General features: G+C 36.9%; 2 protein-coding genes across 2 annotated transcripts; one reads left to right on the top strand and one right to left on the bottom strand.

The window, feature by feature from the left end:
* Positions 1-3,939: 3,939 nt before the first annotated feature.
* Positions 3,940-5,964, bottom strand: lrrc10 (leucine rich repeat containing 10). Its single transcript, XM_052598161.1, has 2 exons — positions 5,736-5,964; positions 3,940-5,164 (listed from the first exon to the last, which is right to left on the bottom strand). Exon 2 carries the CDS (start codon positions 5,153-5,155, stop codon positions 4,328-4,330), a length of 828 nt encoding a protein of 275 aa, XP_052454121.1. The 5' UTR covers positions 5,156-5,164; positions 5,736-5,964; the 3' UTR covers positions 3,940-4,327.
* A 3,486-nt stretch (positions 5,965-9,450) lies between these two features.
* cnot2 (CCR4-NOT transcription complex, subunit 2) lies at positions 9,451-20,691 on the top strand. The gene is made up of 15 exons (XM_052597390.1): positions 9,451-9,601; positions 10,654-10,773; positions 12,556-12,628; positions 12,729-12,876; positions 12,955-13,134; positions 15,959-16,035; positions 16,156-16,281; positions 16,457-16,581; positions 16,764-16,884; positions 17,825-17,981; positions 18,065-18,126; positions 18,205-18,254; positions 18,337-18,437; positions 18,535-18,679; positions 20,067-20,691. Exons 2-15 carry the CDS (start codon positions 10,666-10,668, stop codon positions 20,151-20,153), a joined length of 1,560 nt encoding a protein of 519 aa, XP_052453350.1. The 5' UTR covers positions 9,451-9,601; positions 10,654-10,665; the 3' UTR covers positions 20,154-20,691.
* The last annotated feature ends 1,393 nt before the right edge of the window (positions 20,692-22,084 follow it).

Below are 22,084 nucleotides of genomic sequence, written 5' to 3'. Positions count from 1 at the left end.
ATAAATAAAGTGTATGTGTATATAAATATAAAGTGTAGTGTGTTCGCAATTATTATCAGCTGTTCATAAGATGGATTGCCTGAGGGAAGAAACTGGTCCTGTGTCTGGTCGTTCTAGTGCTCAGTGCTCTGTAGCGTCGACCAGATGGCAACAGTTCAAAGAGGGAGTGTGCAGGATGTGAGGGGTCCAGAGTGATTTTGACAGCCCTTTTTCTCACTCTGGATAAGTACAGTTCTTGAATAGATGGGAGAGTTGAACCGATGATTCGCTCAGCAGTCCGGACTACCCTCTGTAGTCTTCTGAGGTCAGATTTAGAAGCTGAGCTGAACCAGACAGTTACTGAAGTGCAGAGGATGGATTCAATGATGGTGGAGTAGAACTGTTTCAGCAGCTCCTGTGGCAGGTTAAACTTCCTCAGCTGGCGGAGGAAGTACAACCTTTGCTGGGCCTTTTTCACAATGGAGTCAATGTGAATGTCCCACTTCAGGTCCTGAGAGATGGTGGTTCCCAGGAACCTGAATGACTCCACTGCAGTCACAGTGCTGTTCATGATGGTGAGTGGGGGGAGTGCAGGGGGGTCTCTCCTGAAGTCCACGATCATCTCCACTGTTTTGAGCGTGTTAAGCTCCAGGTTGTTGAGACTGCACCAGACAGCCAGCTCTTTTACCTCCTGTCTGTAAGCAGACTCGTCACCGTCCTGAATGAGGCCGATGAGTGTGGTGTCGTCTGCAAAATTCAGGAGCTTGACAGAGGGGTCCTTAGATGTGCAATCATTGGTGTACAGGGAGAAGAGCAGTGGGGAGAGAACGCAGCCCTGGGGAGCTCCGGTGCTGATTGTACGGGTGCTGGATGTGTATTTTCCCAGCCTCACTAGCTGCTGCCTGTCTGTCAGGAAGCTGTTGATCCACTGACAGACGGAGGTGGGCACGGAGAGCTGATTTAATTTGGGCAGGAGGAGGTTTGGGATGATCGTGTTGAAGGCCGAGCTGAAGTCCACAAACAGGATCCTCACATAAGTCCCCGGTTGCTAATGCAACCTTTTTACAACACAGACTAAACCAAATTAAACATTGCTTGGTAATTTGTCAACAAAGTATTGATAGTTGAGTAAATATTTTTTTTAAATTTTGGTTGATCCATTAGATACCTTTCTATCAAAGTTTCTGACATTATCAAGATGAATTTGTTAACTATTTTGTCATATGTTGTTACTATTATCTAAACGTATATCAAATAAACTATGACAATGTGAGAAATATTGAAGGTGTCTGAAAACATTTTGTTTTGACTGTATATTAAATATTTATAGTGATGACTTAGCAGTGCTATTTTACATTTGATTATTCAATTTCTGTACCTGGACACCTACAAACTTGGAAAAATCTAAACATTGTGTAAATAACATAAATAAATAAATAAATAGAAAGTACATACAATTTAAACAAATTAAATGTTTCAAACAGGGCCCACTGGTACAACCTGCACCTGTGCCCCGCAAACCCCAGTCCTTTCTAGTCTGGTTTCCATCCATTACACAGCACTGAATCAACTCTGGTTAAGGTTCCTAATGATCTTCTCTTAGCTTCTGATTCTGGTGTTTTCAGCACTCTCCTTCTGTTAGACCTCAGTTCAGCTTTTGACACTGTTTGTCATGAGATACTCATCTCATGGGTTTCAGCAATTGGAATTACTGGTACAGCCCTTGAATGGTTCTCCTCCTGTTTGACCGGGAGGCAACAATGTGAAACACAGATCATCTTCAAAATCCATCTGTTCTGGAGTACCTCAAGGTTCTGTTTTGGGCCCTCTCTGCCCTGTTTTGGGCAGCTTTCCACCTACGTAATATCTTGCGTATTTGATCCTCTCTCAGTCAGCAGGATCCTGGAACTGTTATACATGCTTTCATCACATTTCAATTAGATTAATGTAATTCACTTCTCTATGGCCTGTCCGCTAAAAATGTCAAACAATTACAATATGTTCAAAATTCTGCAGCTCGCTTGATTACCCACAAAAGAAAGAGCGATCAAATTACCGCAATCCTCTATCACCTTCATTGGTTTTCTCTGTATATTATTCGCAGCTCTTGGTACAGTATGTGTTCTGTCTTCTTGCAATGATGCTTATCTGTGTCTATTCCTTAAACCTGTCTTGTAAAGTGCCCTTGGGTTTTGGAAAGTGCTATATAAATTAAAATTATTATTATTATCATTGTTATTGTTGTTTTTGTTGTTATTATTGTATGGGCCAAAATTACTTATTTCTCTTTAATGCCAAAAATCAGGATATTAAGTAAATATCATGTTCTATTAAGATATTTTGTATATTTCATACCATAAATATTTCAAAACATAACTTAATTTTTGATTAGTAATATGCATTGCTAAGAACTTCATTTGGATAGGGTTAGGGTTAACTTTAAAGGTGATTATCTCAATATTTGGATTTTTTTTTTCTTTGCACCCCATTCCAAATTTTTTTTTTAATTTATATATATATATATATATATATATATATATATATATATATATATATACACAGTGGGGATCGAAAGTTTCGGCACCCCTTGCAGAATCTGTGTAAATGTGAGTAATTTTCAAAAAATAAGAGAGATCATACTAAATGCATGTTATTTTTTATTTAGTACTGTCCTGAGTAAGATATTGTACATAAAATATTTTAACATTTATTCCACAAGACAAAAAAAAATGCTGAAATTATTAAAATAACCCCACTCAAAAGTTTGAGAACCCTTGGTTCTTAGTACTGTGTTCTGTTACCTGATGATCCTCGACTGTCTTTCTGTTTTGTGATGGTTGAGCATGAGTCCCTTGTTTGTTCTGAACAGTTAAACTGAGCAGCGTTCTTCAGAAAAATCTTTAAGGTCCTGCAGATTCTTCAGTTTTCCAGCATCTTTGCATATTTGAACCCTTTCCAGCAGTGACTTTATGATTTTGAGATACATCTTATCACACTGAGGACATTTGAGGAACTCAAATGGAATTTGAAGATCAAGGTAAATTGTACCAAGGGTTCCCAAACTTTTGAGTAGGGTTATTTTAATAATTTCAGCATTTTTTTGTCTTGTGGACTAAATGTTAATATCTTTTATGCACAATATCTTACTCAGGACAGTAGTAAATAAAATATAACATGCATTTAGTATGATCTCTCTTATTTTTTTAAAATTACTCTTATTTTCACAGATTCTGCAAGGGGTGCCCAAACTTTCGAGCCCCACTGTATATTTGTTGTGTCTCAGCCAAATTTGTCCTATCCAAACAAACCATACATCAATGCAAAGCTTATTTATATAGCTTTCAAATTACGTCTATTTCGTATAGTAAGTTGACCCTTATGACTGGTTTTGTGGTCCAGGGTCACATTTAATGTTTTATGTTGTTGCACATATACTATTAAGTGCAGATTATGTATTTGTGAGGTTTAATTCATAAGCCTAAAAAATTTACCAAAATATTACCACCTCCCACACTTGATTTTGGGACGCACTGATTCTATTTTGTAAACATGCTAGCAAAATTTACATCATTTTAAGCAAAATAGACTATTTGTCATCCTTTGTTGACTTGTTCACAGATTTTGAACCTGTGAATCCAGTGAATAGTGTCCTACAGGTCTTGATATTACAAAGCAGGAGCACTAGAGTATGATTTAAAACCTATTAAGAGTCTTACATCAAAATGAGACCCAAATCTGTTACAGGAAACCTGCATTATTTATGAACAAGGGCACATTGTTAGAATTCCACCATTTATCACCGACACGGCCAACGTCACTGAACAGATTCACTGAACGGACATGGAAAACTTAGAAAACTGATTGAACTGAGATCTGAAAATACTTTCTATAGATAAATATTATGTTGCGATTTCATGGAGTACCATAAATAATGTCATAATAAGAAAGATAGAAAGAAAGAACAAACATTGGCTTGCTTCATATCAAGAAAACTGGTTCCCTTTAATTACATAAGCATCTGTGTTACAAATAGGCAGAAAAAATGATGTGTAAATTACTATAAATATTTCATATTTAAAATTTTAAATATAAATATTTCAATTATATGCTCAGATTGTTTATTACAAATATCATTAACTCTATAATTACAATATTTAATTTAAAATAATTTCCTTTCTACTTCGAAAAACTACATAACACTATTTTTAATATAAAAAATATAGAAGACACTACACTTGTAGAGTAGTGGCCTCGGTATTTCGTCAGCCTTATCCTGCAGTTTTAAAAACTCATAAGCATCATCGTGCTCTTTATAGCGGCTTGATCTATGGTTCCTCACTGATCTTCTTCACTCGTTCTCTTCTAGTGATTCCTGTGCCTTCACACCTGCTTTGGCGACCTTTCCGTCACCTTCATCCTCCTCATCATCAAAGCTGTCGGCCCAGCGGCCAACCCGTCTCACACCGTCTGCCACCATTGGTGCATTAACGCAAGGATTGTGGTCGTAGATGACGAGCTTCAAGCCTCTCAAGCTGGTGAGCGATGGAAACTGGCGAATGCGATTGCGGTCCACGTCGATCACCTCCAAATAATGCATCTTCAGCAGCACGGGAGGGAAATCATTTAGCAAGTTCCCCGCAAGCCAGATGCTGCGCAGCTCCTCCAGTCGCTCAAGCTCGGTCGGCAAGCTACATACCTGGTTGTATCCCAAGTGCAGGGTCTTGATGTTGGGAAGCTCACATATTACTTGAGGAAACTTGGTGAAGCAGTTGGTCTCCAGCCACAAGGTTTTAAGCTCGGTGAGTTGCTGCAGTTCCTTCGGGAGCCTGTACAGTCGGTTATTACCGAGATAGAGGATGTTTAGCTGAACCAGGCTGCATACGACCAGAGGAAGCTCCTCAAAACAGTTGAAGTCCAAGGCTAGAAGCTGGAGCTTCTGCAGGTTTTTCAGTTCTGGCGGCAGGTTGCTCAGGTGGTTGTCGCTCAGGTAGAGTTTGATCAGTTCATTGAAGGCAGAAGCTCTGATTGGAAGGCGACGTAACTGCCGGCTACTCAGGTCTAGAGTACGATCAAGGGGCATCTCCTTCAAGTCGCCTACTAAGAAACGTTGACATCTCTCGGAGGGCACAAAGGCGACAGCACCTCGCACAACATTTCCCATTTTCTCGGTCCACATTCATGGTATCTTCAGAAACAAAATAAGGGTACACTCTTAAAAATAAAGGTGCTTCACGATGCCATAGATTAGAATAACTTTTTTTGTCTAAACGGCTCCATAAAGAACCTTTAACATCTGAAGAACCTTTCTTTCACAAATGTTCTTTGTGGCAAAAGAAGGTTCTTCAGATTATAAAAAGGTAAGAAAGAGATGGCTCTCTAAAGACTTAATTGTTCTTTGTGGAACCAAAGATAGTTCTTCCATGGCATCGCTGCGAAAAACCTTTTAAGCACCTTTATTTTTAAGAGTGTACACTCTTAAAAACAAAGACTCCAAAAGGAGGTTTTCACAGCAATCCCATTGATAAAAACATTTTGGTTCTCTGAAGAACATTCGATTGACCCGTTCTTAATAGAACCTTATTTTATCTTAGTATGAAGAACATAAAAAATGTATAAATTCCACTATAAAGAACCTTTTGTGGAATGGAATGCTGAAGGTACTTCACGGAACCATAAATATCAATAAAGAACCTGTATTTTTATGAATGGCACAATGAAAAGGCAAGATAAAAACTTGAATGTTCCTTTCGTCTTACCAGGTTGCTGAAAACGTAGATCTTCATTTACCATCAAGCTTTTTTGTCACAAGGTATGAGACGATGGGCGGCAGTGTGGCGTTTCATGCTCCTGTGTTCTGCTGACACCTCTGCCCTGCCAGTTGCAGAGAGCACCAGAGATGACATCCCACATGCTCCTCCCCATTCCAGATAAATGATTTCTTCCAGCGCTGGAAGGTGGAACTGACCGGGAGCTGTGATAAGCCTAAAGTTGTCCTGTGATTAAGGAATTTGAGGGTCATCTGAGACCTTCTATTTAAGTGCTTATCTCAGTCAGGACCCTCTACATAACTGAGACCACTTGAGTGCACCACCCCAAAGATAAGACTTGCCCAGTTATGGACAACTAACAGAGGCTGTCGATATCACATAGCATACCACAGTATTTGGTAAGAGTATAAAGGGATAAAAAATATTATATAAAAATATTATAATAGACATACAGTTTCTGAATGATATATATTTATTGTATATATGAATATATATTATTCATAGTGAAAGTTAAAATATATATTTCTCTTATAATTATATGCATTTATGTCTGTGCCTATATATATATATATATATATATATATATATATATATATATATATATATATGCATAATTATTCTACAGAATTTAATAAATTTAATAAGGCTCAAATAAACATTAAATAAAAAACATGCTCGTTATAAAAGGCATTGTATGTATAAAATCCATTTGAATGTGTTTTAAAAAATAAAAAATAAAAAAAAACAAAAAATAAGATTTATGTTATTTAACCTTTTGACTATTACTTCATTTATTAGATTTTAATTAGGGTCACCTTTGAGATCAGACTTGCCCAAAATTGTCTTATGAGTGTTTTCTACACTTAAAATATAATTTTCCTCCGTATTAAAAATTAATGCTGATCCTTAATCCAAAAGCAGTAAATCACTTCTATGAGTAAATGCACCACTGGATGATTTTGCACTCCCAGTCACTCTTCTCATAACTCAATGCTTTGCTATTTAGTGGTCTATCAAAGGTCTCCAGTGATTTAGACTATGATTGAGAACCCTCAAGTGCTGTCTGAAAGGCCTGAGTACCACTTCACAGAAGAGGGAACAGATGGAAAAATGAGAAATGGGATTACGCCAGTTAAAAGACTAGATGTGATTTAAAATGTAAACTTTCAACATAATCCTCCAAGGACTATTTAACCACTTCTTTTTCAATTCAATTCAATTCAAGTTTATTTGTATAGCGCTTTTTACAAAATAAATTGTTACAAAGCAACTTTACAGAAAATTATGTTTCTACAATATTTAGTAGTAGCTAGTAGTTTGTGCACATTTGACAGGATTTTAGAAAAAATAAAAATAATAATAATAATACAAGACGTAGTCAGCTAGACGATGAACTATCAATATTATTAATTAAGTTATTATATGATTCAGTCACACATTTAGCAATAATTGTTAGTTCTGTTTGTTGATTCAAGGTTAGCATCATCTGAGGTCCTCTGAGGGTCAGCATCATCTCTTCTCAGGTGTTCTTGATCCAGACTGGAGCTTGTGTAAATCCTAGTTACCACGGGATGTAAATCCCGTGGCGAAACATAGAAACAAAATACAGACATCATTAGCATAGCTGCTGATCCAACAAAGTAAAATTAGTTTAACCCAAGCTAATGAATAAAAATGCAACTTTGAACAGATGCAACTACACTCACAATTAAAAAGATACATTATTCGAATGCTTGGCGAAAGAGATGTGTTTTTAATCTAGATTTAAACAGAGAGAGTGTGTCTGAATCCCGAACATTATCAGGAAGGCTATTCCAGAGTTTGGGAGCCAAATGTGAGAAAGCTCTACCTCCTTTAGTGGACTTTGCTATCCTAGGAACGACCAAAAGTCCAGCGTTTTGTGACCTTAGGGTGCGTGATGGGTTGTAACGTGGTAGAAGGCTAGTTAGGTATGCTGGAGCTAAACCATTTAGGGCCTTATAGGTAAGTAATGATAATTTGTAACTGATACGGAACTTAATAGGTAGCCAGTGCAGAGACTGTAAAATTGGGGTAATATGATCATATTTTCTTGACCTCATAAGGACTCTAGCTGCTGCATTTTGGACTACCTGTAGCTTGTTTATTGAAGAAGCAGGACAACCACCTAGAAGTGCATTACAATAGTCCAGTCTAGAGGTCATGAATGCATGAACTAGCTTTTCTGCATCAGAAACAGATAACATGTTTCGTAGCTTGGCAATGTTTCTAAGATGGAAGAATGCAGTTTTTGTAACATTGGAAATATGATTTTCAAAAGACAAATTGCTGTCTAATATAACACCCAGATTTCTGACTGTAGAGGAAGTAACAGTACATCCGTCTAGTTGCAGATTGTAATCTACAAGATTCTGTGTAGTGTTTTTTGGTCCAATAATTAGTATCTCTGTCTTATCCGAATTTAATTGGAGAAAATTGTGTGTCATCCAATCTTTTACATTTTTAACACACTCTGTTAGCTTAGATAATTGGGAAGTTTCATCTGGTCTCGTTGAGATATATAGCTGAGTATCATCAGCATAACAGTGGAAGCTTATTCCGTATTTTCTAATAATATTACCAAGGGGCAACATATATATTGAAAATAGAAGGGGACCTAGGACGGATCCTTGTGGCACTCCATATTTTACTGATGATAAATGAGATGACTCCCCATTTAAGTAAACAAAATGGTAGCGATCGGACAGGTAGGATCTAAACCATCTTAGAGCCTGCCCTTGAATACCTGTATAGTTTTGTAATCTATCTATGAGTATGTCATGATCTATGGTGTCGAAACGCAGCACTAAGATCAAGTAAGACTAGAAATGAGATGCAGCCTTGGTCTTTTAGGCTGGTTTAAGTGGATGACGGGACTGTATTTAAATACACATAAAAAATATTTATATATACATTAAAAAACAAGTGCAGCCATAATAAGACAATTTGTAAGCATTCTTGCACAAATATAAGGTTTTTTTTCACCTGCACTTGGCTGCAGATGTGAAAGATACAATGTAAGAGTTTCAGACCTACAGGTTTTGCTTGCCTCATCATTTAAAAGTGAGCTTTCTGTTCTCAGCAGAACAATCTTGATTATTATGAAATAAAGTTTAGCTAATGAGAAAGATCACGTTTACATCTAAATGATAATTAATCCACGTAAAAAGGAACGATAGCTATGAATAGCTTCAATCTGGATTCAGGCAGATTTCCTTAATGAAATGTATTTGTGAGTCTTTTAGTGCATGTGGAAGTGATGTCTTCCTGCAAACAACTGATATAGTTCACTCTAGTTTTGTATGTTGTTACATAAAAGCATATTTTACAAAACACTATGAAATAAAAGTAGGATTCGAATGTATTGTGACTATATTTTGCGCAGCTAAAGATCAGAACTGAAATGCTGCTTGAATTTATGTAGAAACAGACCTTTCAGACTTCATCTTGAACACAATTTGTGTCAGACAGCTCAAATTACAAATTCAGTGTGTTACCTGCATTTGGTTGCAGATGTAAAATATACATTATACATATTGTAAATTATTATAAGATAAGCTGTACTCTTAGCAGAGTGTGTTAAATGGCAGATTGATGTTTGGGTATTAAAAAGTGACTACAGTCTAATCGTTTTATCCCATTGTAACATCATAAAAATCTCACTAGTGCCCTGTAGAGTGTCTGATATCCAGCAGACAGTGTTCAGCACAATTTTCCGTCTAGTATGAAATAAACGGAAGGTCAAGGGGTCAGAGGGTAAAGGCTATTGCCCCAGCATTCTCGCCTGTAGGATACACAGCCATCTTGGATCTGCGAGGAGAGGGTAAATTAATGCGGTTAGTCAATTCCTTTTTCACCATAAAAAACATTGCACAACGGGGTTTGCTTCGCATATGCAGGGCCAAATGAACATTTGCAGCTTTGTGCACATATCCAAGCAGATATTTAGTTGCTGAATGAATGCATTGACACGTTTGCACGCCTTTACTGCTTTTTGTTTTTGTTCGAGGCCAGAGTTAGCCGACTAGCGCTGAGCGCTAACAAAAACAGACAGCTTAAACACAGGCCTAAACCATTTAAACAGATAGATACATGTATTATACACGTATAGACATCTGTTACAAAACGAAAGCACCACGACTAATACAGATCTAATGGTCCCGGGTGTTTTGGATTCCATAAAAATTGTTATTTATGCCGAAAATGTCTTATTTGTAGTTAGCAGCTAACGAGACAGCTAACTAGCTTACACAAATAAGAACATTTTGCGACTTGCCATTATTCATTTTATTTATGTCTCTCTGTAATTGTGTCCGTAACATCCCAACATCTAGCGATCAGTTTTAATATGATTAATAACGTCGCGGTTACATGGAAACGTGAGTATGTATCAAGTATCTGGCTAGTAATTGTTTTTCACGGATTTAGTTGGTGAATTAAGCTGTTTCTGTGTTTGTCGTCAGTTGTCAGTTTGGAAAGTGATATTTATTTGTTTTCCAAACGTACGGCAAATATCTGCTTTGTTTTGAAAAGACGAATAAATAAATTATTTATTTAACAACGTTCCGCAATAGTAGATCGAAATGTCCTAGTAGCATTAGACAGTCCGCTAAAGTACATTTAAGTTTAATCTCATACCTCCTAATTGTACGATTTAGGTGTAAAGTGTGTTGACATAGCCTGTATTTTTTATTTTTTTATAATGCACTTAAATCAACATATAGCCTTGGGTCTTGTTCTGCAGTGGTAATTCATAATTTATTACAAGTTGTGCTGTAGAGAAGCACTTGTTAATGATATGTACACTAGACGTGCAGACAGGTAATCTGGGATGATTTGGGGTCAGGAATTAAATATCTTGGTTTTAACCGTCTCCTCTCTTCTGTAGGTGACAAACGGAATGTTCAGTGCAACGAGAAAGAAGTTTGGGGAGGGGGTCGAAAGTGACTACCCTGATGAAATATACTATAGCCAGACGTCAATGTTCCCGCATCGATCGGAGAAAGACGTATGTTCATACCAGATCATTCTGTTGGTTATGATCATTGTGTTAAATCCTTTTGTTGGCTGGAGGTCTGATAGCATGATGCATAACTCCAGTCTTCAGTGTCACATGATCCTTCAGAAACATTTTAATATGCTGATATGCTGTTCAGGAAACATTTATCATTATTATTTATTGTTATTATAAATATTTAAAACAGTTTTAAGCTTTTCTGGGGGGGGGGGCATTATAGACATTAGTACTTTTATTCAGCAAGGATGCTTTAAATTGATCAAAAGTACTAAAGACATTTATAATGTTAGAGAAGAGTTCTATTTCAGATAAATGTTGTTCTTCTGAACTGTCCATTCATTAAAGAATCCTGAAGAAATTATACTCTGCTGTTTTCAACTTGATAATAAGCAAATCAGAATATAATAATGTGTTCTGAAAGATCATGTGACTGGAGTTATGATGGTAAAACAATCAGCTTTGATATTACAGGAATAAAAAACATTTTAAAATACATTCAGATAGAAAGCAGTTCTTTTAAATAGTAAAGTATTTCACAATATTATGGTTCAAATAAATGCAAAAAAACATAAATCTTAACTACAATACAATCTTAACTTCTCCCACAATAGGATAGCATGCATGCAAATTAAAAAAAAAAAATGCTTTTTTTTTTATTAAAATATGCATTTAATATCACCTAATTTTCCAGCAATTCTCAAAAGATTCTTTCAATGCAGTTCTAAGATCTTTCTAAGCCCTACTCTGCTCTGATTGGTCAGGTGGCCCAGTCTGCTGTGATTTGTCTAAACATATGATTCTAAACATTGCTGATGATTACATTACATTTTTAATGCATTCAAGTGAAGTCAGAATGGTCATATTTCTGAGCTCTGCACACATGAGCACCAACATAAAGTCATAATTTCCAGATTCCAGACTTGGTAGCGTGTCCAAGAATTATGGTGGAAACATTTATGTCGTAATTATGAATGTTGATGGTACATATTGGTGCAGAAGGCATTTTGTGAAAACACTACACTTTAGCCGTTTTATAAGGAGAACTGAACTTATGACGAACTTAATTTCCTGTCATTCTAAATGGCAGCATTACAGTGATAAAATACACAGATGAAGCAAATACACATTTATGTATATCATTTCTTCAAAAAAAGCGCCTTTCGTTTGTCAGTAAGTGAAATTGAGAGAAATGAGTGAGAAATAAACAATACTGTTCAAAAGATTTTAATATTTTGCTTCAGCAAGAATGCATTAAATTGATCCAATTGTAAGTAAAGACCTTTATAAGGTTACAAAAGATTATTTCAAATAAATGCGGTTCTTTTAAACGTTCTATTCATACAATAATCCCGAAAAAATTGTAGCACAGTTTCTACAAATATATTAAGCGGCACAACTGTTTTTATATTAAGCGGCACAAAAGTGTTTCTTAAGCAGTAAATCGGCCTATTAGAATGATTTCTGATGGACAATGAAGAAAATTAAGCTTTGCCCTCTCAGGAAAAAAAATGACATTCTTAAATCTATTCAAATAGAAAATGTTTATTTTAAATTGTAATAATATTTAATAATAGTACTGTGCTTTTGATCAAATAAATGCTGACATAAAAGCATTAAAATACTTCATTCGAAAACATGAAAAGCTCTTACCGACCGCAAACTTTTGAACTGTATTATGGATGTAAATATGTATGTATTTAAACATAAATGTTTCATGTAATGTTAAAAACATGCAAATTCAAAAAAGATGTTCTAACTTCTCTCGGTTTTCAGATGCTGCCATCTCCCTCGCCGTCATCGTCAGGTCAATTGTCACAACTTGGTGCGAGTTTGTATGGTCCGCAAAGTGAGTTCAAGTCTTCAGTACGGCTTATAGCAATGAAAAATCATGTACTTTGATTTTGAGCAACAACTGATCAGTGTTTCTTTCCTGACTCATTTTGTAGGTGCACTAGGTTTCTCAATAAGGGGCATGAGCAACAACAACCCTCAACTGAACCGGAATTTAACACAAGGCACTCAGTTACCGAGCCATAGCACTCCGACAACAGGCGTCCCAACAATGTCCCTCCACACACCACCTTCGCCGAACAGGTGCCCCATCTCCTCTGCTTGATTTATGTTGATTTATGATGTGATCTGTTAAATCCCGGCCTTGCTGCTGTTCCGCAGGGGCATCCTGCCTATGAACTCCAGGAACATGATGAGTTCGCAGGTAGGGCAGGGCATGGGCATGAGCGGCAGGACCAACAGCATGGGCAGCTCTGGCCTGGGTAGCCCTAACCGCAGCTCTCCCAGCATTATCTGCATGCCCAAGCAGCAGCCAGCACGCCAGCCATTCACCATCAACAGGTAAGAATGGTTTTATGAGAGATAGAGATAGCAAACAGCTTGCTTTTAGGCTTTTTAGGACTGTCAATTGAACAGGTGTATTACTTAAAAATTATTATTATTAGGCATGCGACAACACAGTTAGCCCAGGGTTCAATACATAACTCCTTTTGAATCATTTTAAAAATACCTATTTTGTATAAAGCAGAAACACGCCGTTTTAGTGCATGTCTCTTTAAATGCAAATGAGCTGCTGCTCCCGCCCCTTTTTCCAGATTAGGACTGTGTCTTTACAGCTTGTACCTCAGATATTCTGCTAAATCGTTTGTTTGGTTTTGTCTGTCATGCTGAAATCATGCATTTTAAACTATATTAGTTTAAACTTCTGATATACGGTTTTCTGAGTGCACACATCCGAAGCAGGCGCACAGAAAGCTGCTGCTAATGTCAGTACTAAACTAGGCTCTCTTCTTGTGCTTAAACTGTCAAATACAGACAAGTTTATGTTAAAATCGCACATGAGTTACAAAAACTGTCAGTTATGTCAACTGGATGAATGTAAACAGCTGGGAAAGAAATAGCATGTTTATATTAGATCTGTGTGGCAGCTGCAGCAGCGTAATATACAGTAAATAAATCAATAAATCCACTGCTCTCTTGTCTCCTCTGAGGCTTTGACTCTTAATAGTGTTCTGTGCTCATCTGTGCAGCCAAAGACGGAACAGTTTGTCTATTGTCTATTTAAAATCTATTTTGAGAGAAGTAATATTTTTCATATTTTTACCCAAAATAGGATGGATTGGCCATTATCGCACTATAAACACATGTAATGTCTGTTTCACTAGTACTGGAAGTAGGATTGCCGCGATAGACGGTGTTAACCCGCAACACCGGACATGTGACTTGTCCACCGTGGCACCAACCCCAATTTGATTTTTTTATAGTAATAAAAATAATTAAGTTCATTAAAAGAACACATTACAATTAAAAACTGAATGCGGCTGCTCAATGCAGCGTGCTGAACGATAGTTGCATCACAGATCAGATTTCATTTCTCCAGTGAGGAGAGCTGACTGACTAGACGATGGCGAATGATTTCGTTTCCAAACAAAATGCTTTTGCTGCTGTTTGGCAATATTTTGTATTTTGAAAAGTCTATTGACTTTTGCCATTTATCATATTTTAATCACCTTATTTTAAGGTGATTTTGGAAGTTTTTTTTTTTTTTAAACATTTTGTTGTTATTTAATTGGTTGCACATTGTTTGCTGATTTCTACTTCATTTAAACTTTGAGTCATTTATTTATTTTATTTGACATCAAGGTGTATGCTGTGCCTCCAAGCTTTCTTACTCATTTTGCTAATAAACATTCTACATTTCTTATTTATTTGGTTATATACTATACATTTATACTTAGCCCATTACAGTTTTGTATACCTATCTAAACTTTATGTAAGTTAAAAGTGAGTTTGACGTTGTATTTTGTTGTTGTATTCAAGCAATTGACACTGACCTGCGATAATTTAAAGGTGGAAGTAATGTGCATGGCACTTTTAAGCTATTTTAAAGTGAGGAAAAGAGGGAAAATTCAAACGAACTGAAAACTAACAATTGCTTTACGCCGAATTGCTGCTATTTGAAAGTGAAAGCAGAATGCACACACCCTTTTACAAGCTATTTAAAAGCGAAGGAAAGCAAGGAAAAGAGGAAACGCTCCACCCCGCAGTGATATGGGCATTAGCGGTGACACACGATGATTAACCGGTGGGAAAATTTCCTCACTGTCACAACCCACGCCTGACTCAAGAGTGTACTGTGTTCAGCTCAAGATTCTCCAAAATGGCACTACGGTGATGTGGAGAGACACATAGGAGACAAATTGTTGAATAAAGTTGTTATTTTGGTTTTATTTGCGTACAAAAATTATTCTCGTGGCTTCATTACGTTAAGGTTGAACCACTGATGGCGGATGGACTATTCTAACGATGCTTTTGCTAATTTTCTGGACTGTGACAGTGTAACTTACTTGGCAGTCAATGGGACAGTCACAAGCATCCTGGTTTTCATCCAAAATATCTTAAATGGTGTTCTGAAAACGAACAAAGCTTTTATGGGTTTGGAAAGACATGGGGGGTAAGTGATTGACAAAATGTAAATTTTCAGGGGGAGTATCCCTTTAATATGGACATAGACATTCAGCCATCAGTGGCTACGTTTACATGCAACCAGATAATCTATTTGTAATCGGATTGATGGCTCAATCCGACTGAAAAGCCTTCATGTAAACACCTTCATCGATCTGTTTGAGAAATGGATAAATATTAATTCTGCTGTTTAAAACAAATATATAAATCGTGTAGGAGAGTGGTTATGTGCAAACAGTGAGAAACGCTACTTTCTGTGCAGTGTGCGCATGTTTAAAAAAAAAAATCACAAGTCGGCAACAAATGTCATAGAAAACCAAAAAGCTTTAAAATGCATTTATGTGATTTAAAAATGAATGAAAGTATCGACCCCAAACTTTTTTAATATTTTTGTTTACAGTTTGAATATATTTTAAAATGCATAATGTGAAATTTGATATTTATATCAAAATGGGGCAGCGTTCATGGGGCAGCGTTATTGTTGATATGTACAATGAAAGCTTGTTTGACGACAACTGTCATCAATACACTTGTTTTGTTTATTGCTGAAAGATGATGTTAAAAGGTGGCTTCTCCTAATCTTAAACACATATATATGTGTATTTTAATTAACTTTCACCTTAGGCCAAGATAAGGCCAATCAAGACTGATTAAGACTGACCTTAACAAAGGGGTCAAATCCTCATGTGTGTCGTTGTAGTATGTCAGGATTTGGAATGGGCCGGAGCCAGGGGTTTGGCATGAACTCCTTATCCAATAACATCTTCAACGGGACAGGTGAGTGCTGTGTGGAGCATGCTTCGTGATGATACACCATGTCAGGAACCGTGACGCCTAAATTGTTCTCTGGAAAGAAAATCACTCAACCTCATATTATTCTTTCTGCTATCGTGGTAGATGGGAGTGAAAATGTGACAGGAATAGACCTCTCAGAATTCCCAGCACTTGCAGACAGAAGTCGGAGGGAGGGAAACGGCAACCCTACACCGTTGCATAATCCGCTGGCTGGAAGGGCACCCTATGGTACGAGTTCATTTTACACAGTCGCATTACTTCGCTGAAACTGAAACCCTCTTAGTCTTTAAGACTAAGCACACTTCTCCTTCAATGGAAGATTTGTTGTGAATGCATGACAAGGTCAGGGGTTTTATTCCCACCCAATAACCCTCAATCTTCATTAAAATGTTTCTCCCCGTAGTTGGAATGGTCACAAAGCCATCGAACGAGCAGTCGCAGGACTTTTCCATTCACAACGAAGACTTCCCAGCCCTGCCCGGGCCCAACTACAAGGACCCGACGTTGAGCACGGATGAAAGCAAATCAGTCAGTATTGCCTGAATTTGATCTTTCATAAGCTTCAGGGAGAGATTGCATAAATAACATGTCATTGTTTTTCAGGATGGGTAAGGATGCACGGCTGTTAAAGCTTAAGTGATGCCGTCCAGTGCTGTGACTGTGATTGCTTGAGCTTTTACTGATTGTTGTGGCCTCCGCTGTCTCCACAGAGCTTGAACTCTTCAGGAAAGGGCAGCTCAAGTGTAGATGGACCCAAGTTTCCCGGCGATAAGACATCATCAGCACAGAATAACAACCAGCAAAAGAAGGGGATCCAGGTGTTGCCTGATGGTGAGGCTCTCCAGCAACATGCACCAACGTATTTCAAACAACCCCCAAAGTGTCCTGAGCTTGAAAACAAGAGCGTTGAATAAAACAAAGTCTGTTCAAGTATTTTCTACAAGAATCTGTTTTAGAAGGTTTCGATGCAACTGGTTCCCAGTTCAGGGTGTATCGGAAAATATTTAATAATAATAATTCCAAGCCCATGAGAAGTAATAGAAGTCATTAACATCTTAAATCATGATTAAATGATGGACATTTCTATTATAAATGAAAATTGTTCACAACATTAGTCATTTTTAAAGTACAAATTATTTACATTTAAATGTTAATCAATTGTAAAATTAAAATGACTCCATGCATAACTCCAAGTCATAAAAATAGTGTATACAGGCCCATATGTACGATAGTGTATATATATTTTTATTATATATACTTGTAGCTATGTTCAGTTATTCAAAATTCTAGTGTAGTTATATTTTAATATTTAATCTGACTAGATACAGAATTATTTTTTATTATTTGGATGCTATATTTTTATTAACTTTTTTAATTTTAATATTTTGAAGGGTTTTTATTGTAGTTAAAGTATTAGGATTTTGTTTATTTATAATATATATGTCTATATGGTTTTCATTCATTTTATTTCATTAGTTTTAGTTATCTTAGTGAACGTGTGCAATAAAATATTGCTAAAATAAGTGTAAGTTTTGTTTTTTATTTCAGTTTGTTTATTTTATTTCAAGTAACACAAACTGTTTTATGTTTTATGGTTTTAGTTAACTATAATAACACTAACTGGAATTTGCCCTTTGCTAGAAAAACAAAAACAAATATAAAAATCTCTGTCTGCTGAAAAATTCATAAAAATGAATTGATCAAAAGATGTAGCAACTGTGTCCATTGGACAATCTCAATCAAGCTTGACATTTATTCACATCTTTTATAGGCAAGGTAACAAACATTCCCTTGGGAATGGTGACAGATCAGTTTGGAATGATTGGACTCCTGACATTCATCCGTGCAGCTGAGACAGACCCTGGGATGGTTCACCTGGCTTTAGGAAGTGACCTAACAACGCTAGGACTCAACCTCAACTCTCCAGAGTAAGATACTCTCTTGTTCCAGATATTGATATCTAGTCAATATTCTCTTTTCGTATACACATTCATTTTATTTTGGTTTGTAGGAATCTGTATCCTAAGTTTGCATCTCCCTGGGCTTCAGCTCCATGTCGACCACAAGACATTGGTAAGAGTTCGTTTGACGTAACCTGTAGATTTGACCAATTCATTTGGCTCTTCAGTAATAAATGCAATTGTTTTTTAGACTTCCATGTTCCCTCAGAGTACTTAACCAACATTCACATAAGGGACAAGGTGAGGTGACGAAGACTTCAGTAAAACCGCATTGAAATTCTCATATGTGGATGCTGCTAACCTTATAATGTACTCTGTACAGCTGGCTGCAATAAAACTGGGACGATACGGTGAAGACCTGCTGTTTTACCTCTACTACATGAACGGAGGAGACCTCTTACAACTCCTCGCTGCTGTTGAGCTGTACGTCCCGCAGATTACGTAACTCCAGGACTCTTTTTGCTGATAATCAACCATGGGTGGAAGTTTAGGGGTTAAATTGAACATTTGTTGATTGCAGCTTCAACCGGGACTGGCGGTACCATAAAGAGGAGAGGGTTTGGATCACAAGAGCACCTGGCATGGAGCCCACGCTAAAGACCAACACCTACGAGAGAGGAACATACTACTTCTTTGATTGTCATAACTGGAGGAAGGTTGCTAAGGTAAAGATACTGAATTTAGGGTCCTTTCCCTCCAACTTTCTCGTTTATAAAGCTACAGACACTTGTTGATAGTCACAGAATGGAATGACCATTATAATAATGACACAATGTCTGTAATAGTGGTGACCAATGGGAATTTTAAAATATGATAATCTCTGTATAACATTTAAAAATATAAGTATTTATTATTATTTAGACTTTTTGCATCAAGTATTATGGATTAGACTTTTTATACATATGTTACAAAAATTAAAATGTCAAATGTTTAATTTATATTATAAATTTGATATTATAAAATGTTTTGAATGTTCAATTTGTTTAAATTAGATCTCTCTCTCTCTCTCTCCCTCTCTCCCTCTATCTATCTATCTATCTATCTATCTATCTATCTATCTATCTATATATATAATATGAGATGTATAATAAAATAATACATTTTATATATTTTTTAAATCATTCATAAATATTTGCAAAAAATTAATATTATTAGACCGATATCGGAATCGGCCGATAATAGCTTTAAATGTAGATATATGGCATCGGCCCGATATGAAAAAATTATGCCGGTATGTCTTGCCGAGAAGAATACGTTAAGTCGCTTGTGCTCACGGTGTGCTAGTGATTAGATCACTTCAGACATCTGGCTCATTCTTGAAGCAGTTTTGCCTGAATGGTGATTAGATTCACTGTTTTGGATCGCTGCATTTAAACTCAGAATGCACATGCAGAATGACGTGCTCGGTGGGTGATAGAATCAACAGTAATAGCACTTATGACACGGCTCTGTGGAATACTTGATTCTGATTGGTCAGTCGTGTAATTCTGCGGTATGTTATCCCTGGATACCAACTGGTAAAAGCTAATAACACCAGCTCATCCGGGTAACAGCAGTCGGCGCTGTACTCTTGCTTGAACTAAAGCATTGCTTCTTTGTTTAGCTAATAAATTATAAAAACTCGATTCAAAATGGTGTACAATTATTTAATTATGTCATCCTGGTATCGCGGACTCGGTCTCATTGCATACAAATGCAGCTGCTGCCATTTTGCTATGATTGTTTTTTATGCTGTAATGGATTATAAGAGAACTAACAAACTGGTAAGGTTTTAAAACATTTGTCTTAATTATCTTATTGTCTTAATTATTTTGTGGTGAAATTTTGTGTAATACGTGGTTTGACTGCACCGTTTCCCTTAAATGTCCGTCTAGTTTGACAAAATACAAAATATATATATACAAAATATATACAAAATATATCCGCCAATATCTAATATTATGCAGCTCTAGTAAATATATAATGTCATCACTATACTTAACGTTCAAGGGAAGTGTATGTTGTATACATGCAAGTGAAAATCAGTTTTGTGCTTTTTCTCTGGTCTCTCAGGAGTTTCATCTGGAATACGACAAGCTAGAGGAACGGCCTCATGTGCCAACCACCTTTAATTACAATCCGGCCCAGCAGGCCTTCTGAAGCGGAGTCCGTCAGCGCCCGTGAGCTCTAGGAGCGACCGGCAACAGACAGACCTGCCTGACCACAAAAAACCTGGTTTTATTCCTCAACTTCTGGACTAGGACTGCGGGAGGGGGAGGGGGGTGGCGGCGGTCTCCACCTTAAAAACTGGGGGGAGGGGCCCTGCCTTACAAATTATGTGCTGCCCGAACACAAAAGTTCTATATATTTTCATTCTGTTTTTAAATTCCCCCATTACGTTTTTTTTTCTTCTTCTCCCTCCATCTCATTTGAGCAGGGTCAATGTTTTGTTTACTCCTCTGATGGAAAGCCCCTTTTGGTGTTTGCCTGGAGTCTTTGAAGTTGCAGTACAGCACACAAACACATCCATTGGTATTCAAGAGAAAAAAACGCAGCTCGCGCTTTGTTTTCCGAAGCGCGCTGCGTAAACAAACAGGACAGACACAAAGACAAATCCAATACATGTGAATACACAAGGGCAAAAGAAAATGCAATGTTCATTGTTGCACTATTTAGTAATAAAAGAACACAAAAATTGTTTTCTGCTTTTTTTTTAATGTGGGAAAACTCGCTCCCGTCGTCGTCTGGAAGGACGCGGTCATTAACATCAAGGAGGTGCTTTTTTCCTTTACCCCACCCGTTTTTTTTCCTTTTTCATTTCCAGGTTCTTTTGCTCCATCCACCTGCGTTGTTTTCTGCTTAGCATCGGTAAATCCTAATCAGACTGTTTCTGTGACCGTTGTTGGGCACAACCCGTGGACCAGGCGGTTGTGAGCTTACCGAGAAACATTGTTCCAGAATGAATACGAACCCTTTTCAGTCTTTGTTACGAATTTGTAATAAACGTGTACATTTTTTTTTTAGTTTTTGGACATCACATGAATAAAGATATGTATGTATGAATGTGTATATATATGATATATATAGATAGATGTATCTATATATATATATATACATGGCGTCTATTTTGAAAGAAGTACCTATGCTTGACCTCGTTTTTAGGAGGTGAACCGAAATGGCATTATGTGGTAGAAGCAAAAAATAAACCGCAAAAGACAAAAAAAAAACATTAGTGAACAGTATGTTGAGCTGCCAGACGGGGAATCACGTTTGTTACCCTGTGCACTTAAAGACCAATTCAACTAAACAAATAAAGGCGACACGGAAGGCCCGAGCGAGGACATCTGTATAGCGAAAAAAACAAAAACAAGGGGGAGACATTTCAGCTGCAGCTATTTGAATAGAAGCATTTCGTAGGAAAGGGAAAACTCATAGTACGAAAAACAGACCAATCTTGTATTTTCTGACCACCTTTAAAGCTCCCTTTCTTTGTAATAAAGCAGAACGGCTTTCCTGAACCAGTGTTTGGACTCTGTATGGGAAGGGGGTGTTCGGTACGAGCATGTTGTGTGTGTGCCTGTAATGCATGACTAATCCTGAAGCTGTGTTTCAGACATGCTTTTTTTCCCAAGTCTTTTAATAAAGATGGCATGAGGTTAATGGTTAACACAAATTACTTACGAAAGGTCAGTATAGTCAAGAAAATCAGAGTGAAGGAACTGCTGTGTAGTGTGCTGTAACAGCAGCAGCTTTAAGGCAAGTATAATTCAACTTCCTCCTCCACAGTGCTCAAGGACAATTGATCAGTTTTTTTTTACTGTCAGACACATTGCGATATATTTTAGGCAGCACAATCAGACTATTTGTTGGTGTGCTACATTTTATATTATACACATTTCAAAGAGTATGGTGTTGAACGAGTTTTGGACAGAAAATCATTAGTTAAGTAAACTAGTACTCTTGACAGAAAAAAAAGATTCTGGTTTACATTATTCAACGTTGAAAGTAAAGTTCACCCAAAAATGGAAAGTCTGACATTGTTTACTCACCCTCTTTTCATTCAAAACATCTATGTCTTTCCTTCTGAGCAA

The sequence above is a fragment of the Carassius gibelio genome, chromosome B25 (assembly GCF_023724105.1).
Source record: "Carassius gibelio isolate Cgi1373 ecotype wild population from Czech Republic chromosome B25, carGib1.2-hapl.c, whole genome shotgun sequence".
Lineage (NCBI taxonomy): Eukaryota > Metazoa > Chordata > Actinopteri > Cypriniformes > Cyprinidae > Carassius > Carassius gibelio.
The sequence above is the reverse complement of the archived record's forward strand: the minus strand, read 5'-3'. Positions and strand labels throughout refer to the sequence as shown.